Below are 11,844 nucleotides of genomic sequence, written 5' to 3'. Positions count from 1 at the left end.
AACAGCAGATTCTTATTCCTCCTCTCTCCCAGCAGACTTGAAAGCATCCGCCATTAGTTTCTGAGAAGGAGGGTCTACTAATAGTTTCCTACGAGTACGTTTCTCGTACTGAACTGCTTCTTCTTCGGTAAGAGCCCTCTTTCTAGTCGCTTTTGTTCTTGGAGTTTCAGCAGCCTTAGGGCTTGCTACTGGGGCACTCTCTGCTCCCAGATCTCCTTGTTCTTCTTCAGCCTCATCTTCATAAGATAAGAACTCATTGATTCCCTTCATACGAGATACCTGGGATCCTCTTCTGGATGAGTACATCTTCCTAATTTCCCGTAGCCCCGACAAATTCAACTTGTAATCAGGTATCTTAGAAGCTGTGTGATACCAGTTACAGAAAGCTATGGAGAGGAGAGAATTAGGCGTCTTGTGAGGTAACCTAAAGGTAGCTCCAGTGCAGCCTGCGGTAGAGTAGTACCAGGCCCGAGCCCCTTCGTAAATGTTACCAACTATTACAAGCTGACTCCGGGGATTCCCAATATATAATTGATCGTATCCAAATTGCCGAGCAAATATGTACGGTTGATACGGCTCAATTATACATTTATCACCTTACCTAAGGAGAAGATAACCTGGCCTAATGTTCAGGAGCCAGTGGAAGACCCCTCCATCTAAACGGGTAAAACCATCCGGGCCAGCTGTATCCTGGAACACTTGCCCATAGCCACCACCTTCAAAGTCTAGGAAACAGCGGAATAGGTGATAATTGAGGTCTCTCGACAAGATTTGACGACCCCTCACTACATATGTGCCTTCCCAAGTAGCTCCTTCCAATCTCTGTACAAAAGGGACGAATCCTTCGTCCGAGGGAGATGGGGCACTCATCAAAAGGGGACAGTAGGATACATACCATGCCATCAAATAGGTATACGGCAGGGGAACTCGAGGGTTTGGAGTCACCAAACTCTTCTTTTCTCCAGAGCCTGTCTCTTTCACCTGAATAAATTCAAGACATAGCTCCCTCAAACCATGCTGCAGACAGCACGTCATAGCTCAAAGAAGATTTACGGGCCTCCCGTGAGCCAAGAGAACAGCTGGGTAGACCACTTCTATCATCACAGCATCTATCGGCCTGGTAGGGACTACACACCGCTTTAGCCACAGCATGAGAAAGCCTGCCAACAAGGCCATGTCAGAAATAGGCACAGCAGCCTGGTGGTGGAAACTTTCAAACTCAGTCTGCGCAGGGAAATCCTCTTCTAATCCCTCGTTGACATAATGGGCCGTAGCATCGTTGATCAAATCTTGGATCATCTCAGGGGTGCTCACGCTCCGACGAGACACAGCGGCAGTTTTGTGGGATAAATTCTGGAATAGATATTCAGCCCAGGATAGCTGCTTTATACCACGTCCTCGTGTCCCCGTCAATTGGGTGCAGATTTAAAAATGACACATTACTTCCCATAGAGTGTCATAGACATCAGGATGCATCTCCTTCAAAATCCTAAGCTCATTTGACCCTGGGATGAACTCCTCATAGGGCAAGTCTCCAAAAGGAAGACCCGAAACGTCATACATTTCGTGGAGGGCAAACCCTAATTCCCCCACAGGTGTGAAGAATGTACACGTCTCCAGGTTGTATTTCTCCAGAACAGCAAAAAAATTGTAATAGTTGTAGTCAATGCCGCATCTGGTAGCCATTATAGGGCAACTGAGTCCAGATCGAGCCAATGATTCCTCTAGCTCTGTCAACACGAACCCTATCATTCTTGCCCACCACCCCGTTCGGGAAGAATGAACCCATCCAGGGGTTCTGAATACTGAAGGAGGGAACTCCCCTTTTACAGCCAAAAATCTCCGCATGAAAGTGTTGGCTATGCTAGCTGTTTCTCCAACGGGATATCCCCTTGAGAATAGGTAGGGTTCCAAAGCTGACACCTGGAGGTTGTAACCTACAGTGTGTACACCTGTGTAAGTCAAAGCCCCGATAGCTACCCTATCCTGCTCCCGGACAAGGTCCTAATCCATATGTCGAGGGACGGAAGCACACTGATAATAAGTGATAGGAAACATCCTATGCATATCAGGGAGGAAGAAGCGACGATCTCCTATTTGCCTCAACCACTTATAGTGGCCACCAGTCACGATCTCTTTTTGGATGACGACATGATCGCCAAACAGGAATGTGGCTTGGTAAGCTTTTTACGGGAGTCGGTTTCGAATTTGGCATCTGTCACCAAAATCCTGAGTACAGCTGGGCTTGGATGGGAAATCAGGGTAACACGATCCTTGTCTGCATCCTAAAAAATTAGGAGTTCCTGACGCAGATTGAATTGCATATTTAAATCCACGCCACCCTCGCGCCCGAAATGGTGACGAAGAGTAAGAGGTTCGCGGGAGTAAGGCACTGCAAAAGAGAAAAGTACTCAATTAGTCAACGAGGAAATAAAACAAAGGGAACCTAAGTCAAAATCCTTAGAGGAGTGAGAGCTTTTGAATGCACAGTTCAAACCTGGCGTTGAATTTTATCAACGCAGAGGTCGAACTCTGCGTTAAACTTTCGAACGCACGGCTCAAACCTGGCGTTGAATTTTATCAACGCAGAGGTCGAACTCTGCGTTAAGCTTTCGAACGCACAGCTCAAACCTGGCGTTAAATTTTATCAACGCAGAGGTCAAACTCTGCATCAAGCTTTCAAACGCACAGTTCAAATCTGGCGTTAAAATTTTATCAAACGCAGAGGTCGAACCCTGCGTCAAGTTTTCAAACGCACAATTCAGACCTGGCGTTAAAATTTATCAACGCAAAGGTCGAACTATGTGTTAAACTTTCTAGCGCACAGCCCAGACCATGCGTCAAAACTCATTAACGCAGAAGTTGGACCCCAACGTTTCAAATTCGAAACGCAAAGTCCCAACTCTGCGTTACAATATCAAAATGAGTCATCTTCCTCATTCACAAGAACCCATTTAGGGTTTTCAGAGAACTCGCCGAAGCAAGTTTTGTGGCCATGAAGATCGATACTTACCACCGACGAGAGAAGCCTGTGCCGATGGCGCACCAGCCTAAGTTTCAGAGAACTCGGAGCAGCGGCAGCGGCCGACCTTTGACGGGAGACAGTCTTCTTTCTCGGACCCATTAAGGATGATGATCGGAGAAGATGAACAGGGTTCACCGGAGTTCAAAACAAAATCTTCGTTAAGCTTTTCGAAAGAAGACAGATGAAAAGTCGAATGACTTTTGATTTGACCCCAGCGGTCTATTTATAGATAGCTGTGAGCTGTCGAATCAGGGCGAGATTCTAGGCCCAGAATCCCACCAAACGCGGCCTGTGCGTCTGCGTTGGTTGAGCTTCTGAACGCAGAGTTCAACTCTGTGTTTCAATTTTCAAGCATGTGAATCCACCTGTGCGTTTTGAATGCTATCAAATGAATTTCTCAACGTTTAAAGCCAAAACATAGCTTTAATAAATAGAGAGAAAGACTAATGTTAGCTATCAAGGTGACCAAAGACGAGAAGAAACAGACGACTCCGTTGGGGAGTCTGTTGGATGAGTACAAACAGATTACAATCGGCAACGCTAAAACTGTCATACGCGATTCTGCGCACAACTCATTCTTCTATGTGGCTTAACATACCAACCAAGATTGATGAAGCCAAGAGTTGTACCCAACTCATTCTTCTAAGTGACTTAACATCCCAACGAAGATTAATGAAGCCACGAGCTGCGCACAACTCATTCTTCTAAATAGCTTAACGTTCCCACCAAGATTAATGGAGACAGGAGCTACGCACAACTCATTCTTCTAAATGGCTTAACATTCCAACAAAGAGTAATGATGATATTGCTAAAATCATCACCCCAGTTGAGCTGATCAAGAAAGGAAATAAAGTGATGATATTGCTAAAATCATCACCCCAGTTGAGCTGATCAAGAAAGGAAATAAAGTGGGTCCCTCTGAGGCTGCCCTCCTGACTAAACTTGGGGAGCTGATCAAGAAAGGAAATAAAGTGGGTCCCTCTGAGGCTGCCCTCCTGACTAAACTTGGGATAAAGTCATTCTCATATGGGCTTGTGATTCTCTCTGTCTATGACAATGGATCTGTCTTAAGCCCAGAGGTGCTCAACCTCACAGAGGTTGACCTCGTTGATAAGTTTGCAGTTGGTGTTTCTGTGGTTGCTTCGCTGTCCTTGACTCTCTCTTACCCAACTCTTGCAGCTGCGCTTCACATGTTCGTCAATGCCTACAAGAACGTCCTTGTTGTTGCTGTTATCTCTATTGCATCTGCTGAGAATGCTACTGCTATTGCCTCTAAGGAAAAAGAGAAGAAGGACGAGCCTGTCGGCGAGTCTGACGATGACTTGGGATTTAGTTTGTTTGACTAAGTTCATTGTCATCAAAACTCAAAAGCTATCTTGTTTGGTTCGAGGAAACAGAATTTCAGCATTCCAACAACCAAGTTCACAATGTCTTCAAATCAGATGAAGTGAATAACCAACCAACTAAAATTTTAGGATCCAAAGTATTCCGAAAATTCGTCCCAGTTAACCGCGAACTTTCGAAAACTTTGGAGGGGGTTCTGTAGGCTGTCTAAAAATCACAATAGATAGCTGATCCCCATCAAGCTTCAACAAACAAAAGCTACAAACAGATGACTTTTCACATAGATCAAGAAGAGTTACAAATCAACGACACTTCTGACAACTGATGAAAACTCTATTCAGTAGCCTTCATAACCAACTGTGAGAGTTACAATCTGACGACTTTCACACCCCATAACAAGCAAAGATCAATGAGCAGTAGCCTTTGCGATGTTGTAATGGACGAGGTTACAAGCCAACAACCTCTCCCAAACACAGAGTCCACCTCTGCGTTTCCCAAACTCAAAACGCATACGAACTGTGCGTTCTCTAGTAGACATTCAACTCTACAACGCATAGTTAAAACACAAAACGCACAGACTGTGCGTTCTTCAGCAAACACTCAACCCTGCGTCTCAAACTCAAGATGCAGAGTTGAGATTCAGCACACAAGCGGCCTGTGCGCATGCGGCCTATGCGTTTCAAATCTCTAGCAGAGATTTAACTCTGCGTCTCAAGCCTTAGGCGCAGAGTTAAGGCCCAGAACGCCAAGTTAGGCATTTGACTTGTTCAAACACAGATTGAACGGCCTAACAACCGTTTATCCCACGTTCTGAGGGATTCTCGCTCACATAGGAGCGGATTTAGGGGTTGGTTACACCCCTTATCCCCCTATAAATAACCGCATTACTCAACTGAGTAAAGGGTTGATCGGTCTCGGCAGCTAAACCGCACGGAGAAGGCGATTTTCCTGAAGATCAACGAACTGATCGGCTGTTAGTTAATAAAATCTCAGAGAATCCCTTCACCAACGGCAGATCTACTTGGCTATTAATCGAATTTTCGGTTCTAACAACTCTGTTACAGAGTTTCAACTCGCTCTGAGTTCTTAAACTCGTTAAGAGTTCTTAATTAAACTTGCAACGCAAGTTAATTACACTAATCGATTATTCGGTTTTTCAACAACTCTTTTCAGAGTTTTCAACTCGTTCTGAGTTTCTTAAACTTGTTAAAAGTTCTAAACCGGATTCATCATACAAGTCAATCGTTCTCGTGAGACAGGACGGTCTGATCGTCAACGGAGAGCAAATTCGACGCAGGCATTCGAAGGAGGCACTCCATCGCTACTAAGAAGAACCCAGAATTAAACAAAGGGGAGAGTCAAATTCATTCTCCTCTCTTTTGTAATCGGAATCCAAATTGTAATCGATTTTGAGAGAATACCAATCAATTTTTCTTTCATTTCTTTTACATCAAATTTTCCACAAACATTTCCCATTTAAAAGAAATAAGCACGTGAACTTATGAATTCGCATTAACTGTAAGGGAAAATTCGTAAAAATTCCATCTACAACAGTGTGTCATGTAATATAAATACCTTTTTCTTTTTGCATATCAATTTGGACCAAATCAAAAATAACAAGGGTATAGACATTAGCAGCAAATGACTCTAAATTTCTCATACATGTTCTTTGTTGGTCTTGAAAGTGGAGACCCAAACCTAGAATCAAAATCAATAATCGCATGAAAATTCAAGACAGACCATGGGTGTGGTCTGCACCACACCAGGGTGTGGCAGAATCTGTCCTGTCTGTCATGGGTGTGGTCTGCGTCACACTAGGGTGTGGCAAAGTCTGCCCTGTCTGCCATGGGTGTGGTCTGCGTCATACCAGGGTGTGGCAGACTCGTTTTAGAATCCTAATCTGTTTGGGACTGTGTTTTGTTATAAATAGAAACATATCCCTTTAGGGTTTAAGAGAGAAAAAGAGCACGAAAAAAGAGGGTTTTGAGGGCTCTTTGAGATTAAAAATCTTAGAGAGAGAGGCCAATTGCAAGCATTGTAATCTTCTTTAAGTAATCAAAGAATTATGTGGTGTGGCTCCCGAGGACGTAGGCACGTTGCCGAACCTCGTTAAATCTGGTGTGTTCTTTCTTGTTTACTTTCCTACAAGTTTTTATCTTTGATTTATGGTGAATTTCTTTCTTGCTCAACTCTCAAACACAAGGTCCGGAAGGGCAAGGGTTCGATTGATTGTTTCGAATCCCCAACAACTGGTATCAGAGCTTCGTTCAGCAATTTGTGTGAAAGAGAGCCATGGCAGAGGAAATCAAATCAAAGATTGAAAAGTTTGACAGTTCAGACTTCGCCTACTGGAAGTCGCAGATGGAGGACTACCTGTACCAGAAGGACTTGTATCCCTCGTTGATGGGCAAGGAAAAAAAAAAGAAGAAGGAGGAGTCAGATGGTGATTGGGAGGTACTGGATAGGAATGCTCTAGGGCAAATCCGGTTGTCGCTCGCCAAATCAGTAGCCCATAATATTCTGAAGGAGAAGACGACGAATCCGGTTGTCGCTCGCCAAATCAGTAGCCCATAATATTCTGAAGGAGAAGACGACGGTGGGGCTTATAGAAGCGCTCGCGAAGATGTACGAGCAACCGTCGGCAGCAAACAAGGTGCATCTAGTCAAAACTCTTTTCAACCTCAAGATGGCAGAAGGACGGTCCTTCACGATGCATCTCAACGAGTTCAACACAATTGTTGATCAGCTTATCTCTGTGGACATCACGTTTGATGACGAAGTGCAAGCCCTATTGATTCTATCGTAGTTGTCGGATAGTTGGGCAGGTTGTGTGACAGCAATCAGCTATTCAGCGGGGAAGGAGAAGTTGAAGCTGAGTGAGGTTATTAGCATGATTCTATCCGAGGAGGTTAGAAGGAAATCGTCCGAATCAGAAGGTTCAGGTTCAGCTCTAAGTTTCAAGCAGAGAGGCAGAGGCCAGAAGAAAGGAAACCATAACAGGAATCAGTCGAAATCAGTAAAGAAGAGGTCGAACTCGAAGGTTAGGCCTATCAAAGGAAAGTGTTGGAACTGTGGCCAGGAGGGCCATATGTCTTCAGTCTGCAAAAGTCCAAAGAAGAATGCGGGTGAGCAGGAGGCTCATATCGTGCAGGATGCCTTGATTCTTGCAATGGACAGCGACTCGAATTCTTGGGTCATCGATTCAGGAGCCTCTTTCCACGCCACTGCTAACAGGAAGCTATTTCAGAATTATGTAGCAGTGGACTTTGGAAAAGTATATTTGGGGAACAACGAGCCCTGTAATATTATTAGAAAGGGTGAAGTGCAAATTTAGATGAAGGGCTCTAAGTGGACCTTGAAGAACGTGAGACACGTGCCGAAACTGAAGAGGAATCTTGTTTCGGTGGGACAACTTAGAGCAGAAGGCTATGTTTCGACATTCACTGGGGATTCGTGGAGGATCTCCAACGGTACGATGATAGTTGCTCGAGGTAACAAACTAGGAACTCTCTACCTCACCTTACATACGAGTGACACCCTCGCAATTACAGCTGGCAAAGAGAGTACAGATCTGTGGCACAATAGGCTAGGGCACATGAGCGAAAAGGGGATGAAGATTTTACATTCACAAGGAAAGCTAACCGGGATCGACGCCGTGGAAGTCGGGGTTTGTGAAGACTGCATCTTTGGGAAGCAGAACAGGGTTAGTTTTCAGAAGGGTGGAAGGCCACCTAAGGCTCGGAAGCTAGAGTTGATTCATACAGATGTATGAGGTCCAGCCAGTGTGTCTTCTTTTGGCGGTTTGAGATATTATGTCACCTTCATCGACGATCACTCGAGAAAGGTGTGGATCTACTTCATGAAGCACAAGTCAGAGGTGTTTGGAATATTCAAGAAGTGGAAGGCCATGGTGGAGAATGAGACAGATCTGAAGGTGAAGTGTCTGAGATCAGACAATGGTAGGGAATATGAGCTGGAGGAGTTCAAGAGGTTCTGTGCTATGAATGGTATTCGGTTAGAGAGGACTACTACAGGGATGCCGCAGCAGAACGGCATTGCAGAGAGGATGAACAGGACCTTGACAAAACTTCTCAGGAGCATGCGGTTACATGCAGGTCTGCCTAAGATATTTTGGACAGATGCAGTGCATACAGCAGCCTACCTTATTAATCACGGGCCATCAGTTTCATTAGATTTTGGGATTCCAGAGGAGATTTGGAGTGACAAGAGGATAAATCTCTCACACTTGCGGGTATTTGGTTGCGTGGCTTATGTTCATATCAGTGACCATGTCAGGGACAAGCTAGAAACTAAGTCACAGAAGTGCACATTTATTGGATACGGTATTAATGAGTTCGGGTATCGCCTTGGGGATGAGAAGAAGATCATCAGAAGCAGGGACGTGATATTCAATGAAGAGGTGATGTACAAGAATAGGAAAAATACCAAGGATAGCCAAAGCAGTGGGAGTACCACTACGGATGCAGGTGGATCTGAGTACATAGATTTAGAGGAACTTCCAGATAGGGGTGATGATGTTTGTTCTGATCAGAGAATGGAGAAGGCTCTAGGTGCAGAAGAAACTACCCAGGGCGTGGAGCTTAGGAGGTCATCCAGGATACCCAAACCAAATCTCAGATATCTTTCATCTCTTGACTACCTATTGTTGACAGATAACGGTGAGCCGGAATGCTATGAAGAGGCGATGCAAGTGAGTGAATCTCAGCAGTGGGAGCATGCTATGCAAGAGGAGATGGATTCTCTACTCACTAATGAGACATGGGAGTTAGCCCAGCTACCTATACAGAAGAAAGCCTTACATAACAAATGGGTCTATCGGGTCAAGCAGGAGAGTGATGGAAGCAAGAGATTCAAGGCCAGATTAGTAGTGAAGGGGTTTTAACAGCGGGAAGGAGTGGACTACACGGAGATATTTTTTCCTGTTGTGAAACTCACAACCATCAGAGTGGTGTTGAGTTTGATGGCTGCAGAAGACCTCTTTCTTGAGCAGTTAGATGTGAAGACTGTCTTTCTTTATGGTGACTTGGATGAAGAAATCTACATGAAGCAGCATGTTGGCTTCATTGAAGAAGGAAAGGAAGAGATGGTGTGAAAGCTCAAGAAGAGCTTATATGGTTTGAAACAGGCTCCGAGACAGTGGTATAAGAAGTTTGATAACTTCATGCAGAATAATGGCTACAGAAGATGCAATTCAGATCATTGCTGTTATTTCAAAAGGTTCGAGTCCAGCTTCATTATTTTGTTATTATATGTTGATGACATGTTGGTAGCAGGACCATGTTTAGAGGAGATAAATAGTTTGAAGAAGCAGCTAGCAAAGGAGTTTGCAATAAAGGATCTGGGTGCTGCGAAGTAGATTCTAGGGATGCGAATCAGTAGGGATGAAGCTGAAGGGACATTAAGATTGAGCCAAGCTGAATACATTGAGAAGGTACTTCAGAGGTTCAACATGCATAATGCTAAAGTTGTTAGCACACTCCTTGGAAGTCAGTTCAAGCTATCTGGGGAGCAATCGCCTAAGACAGATGCAGATAGAGAGCATATGAGCAGGGTGCCATATTCTTCGGTCATTGGGAGTCTCATGTACGTGATGGTTTACACGAGGCCGGACATCGCCCATGCAGTGGGAGTTGTGAGCAGATTTACAAGCAATCCAGGGAAGCAGCATTAGGAGGCCGTGAAGTGGATAATACGGTACTTGAGAGGGACAACGAACAAGCCATTATGTTTCAGGAGGAAGGAGTTGGTCCTGCAGGGATACGTGGATGCGGACTTCGCCGGTGATCATGATACGAGACGAAGCACCACGGGGTATGTTTATACCTTAGCGTCAACAACAGTGAGCTGGGTCTCACGTCTGCAGAAGATTGTGACTTTGTCTACAACCGAGGCTGAGTATGCCGCAGTGACTGAAGCAAGCAAGGAGATGATCTGGTTGAACGGGTGCTTGGAAGAGTTGGATCTGAAACAAGGGAGAGGAGTTCTTTATTGTGATAGCCAGAGCACTATACATCTTGCTAAGAATCCAGTATATCATGCCAGAACGAAGCACATCGACGTCAAATACCATTTTATACGCTCGCTAGTTAAAGACGGAAAGTTACATTTGATAAAGATTTTGGGGAGTCAAAATCCGATGGACATGTTGACGAAGGCAGTCACCATTGAGAAACTGGAGTTGTGTGCAACTTCAGTTGGCCTTCACGAGTAGAAGACGAAGGCGGAGCCACACTACGAGGATCGGCGAGATCGCCAGGATGTTAATGATTGAAGAATGGATTTTTCAAGTAGGAGAAGATGCTTGCGAGAAGGCGGAGTTCTGGAGAGCTCATTGATGGTGGTTTAATCTCCAAGTGGGAGATTGTTGGTCTTGAAAATGGAGACCCAAACCTAGAATCAAAATTAACAATCGCATGAAAATTCAAGACAGACCATGGGTGTGGTCTGCACCACAACAGGGTGTGGCAGAATCTGTCATGTCTGCCATGGGTGTGGTCTGCGCCACACTAGGGTATGGCAGAGTCTGTCCTGTCTACCATGGGTGTGGTCAGCGCTACACCAGGGTGTGGCAGAGTCTGCTCTGTCTGCCATGGGTGTGGTCTGCGCCACACCAGGGTGTGGTAGACTCATTTTAGAATCCTAATCTGTTTGGGACTGTGTTTTGTTATAAATAGAAACACGTCCCTTTAGGGTTTAAGAGAGAAAAAGAGCATGGAAAAAAGAGGGTTTTGAGGGCTCTTTGAGATTAGAAATCTTAGAGAGAGAGAGAGGCCAATTGCAAGCATTGTAATCTTCTTCAAGTAATCAAAGAATTGTGTGGTGTGGCTCCCGAGGACGTAGGCACGTTGCCGAACCTCGTTAAATCTGGTGTGTTCTTTCTTGTTTACTTTCCTATAAGTTTTTATCTTTGATTTGTGGTGAATTTATTTCTTGCTCAACTCTCAAACACAAGGTCCGGAAGGGCAAGGGTTCGATTGATTGTTTCGAATCCCCAACATTCTTAGATATGTGGTAAATTGAGAAGCTTTACAATCATCCGCTGCCTCAATGCGGCGAGCACCTGAAACACATCTATCGTAATGATGAACCATGTCAATAAGAGTCATGCCATAGTTGAGATATTTGTGTAGAATAGAATTTATACTTTCATTGCGTTGTGTACTTCTAATGCCTAAAAAAGTATGTCTATGTAAATATGTTTCAGCCCATAAATATCTTTTATCATACATTCTCGTTAGCCATTGTTTTTCTTTAATACTGATCTTATTAGCAAGAAGTTCTTTCCACTTGGATTCAAACACTTCAATCGTATATTTTCTCGAAATAAGGTCTTGAACGATAGTTCTAACTGAATGATTTCTTACATTGTCATATTAATTCTTCTCCACGTGCCAACAACACAATCAATGCTTTACATATAGAAACTCAGTAATAATAGCTTCACGCATGGCACT

General features: G+C 44.4%; 1 protein-coding gene across 1 annotated transcript; it reads left to right on the top strand.

Annotated features, from left to right (window-relative positions):
* LOC109839261 (60S acidic ribosomal protein P0-like) lies at nt 2,014–4,371 on the top strand. The gene is made up of 2 exons (XM_020407692.1): nt 2,014–2,262; nt 3,922–4,371. Exons 1-2 carry the CDS (start codon nt 2,014–2,016, stop codon nt 4,369–4,371), a joined length of 699 nt encoding a protein of 232 aa, XP_020263281.1.

The sequence above is a fragment of the Asparagus officinalis genome, chromosome 4 (assembly GCF_001876935.1).
Source record: "Asparagus officinalis chromosome 4, Aspof.V1, whole genome shotgun sequence".
Classification (NCBI taxonomy): Eukaryota; Viridiplantae; Streptophyta; class Magnoliopsida; order Asparagales; family Asparagaceae; genus Asparagus; species Asparagus officinalis.
This window is presented reverse-complemented; position numbering and strand designations above follow the sequence as displayed.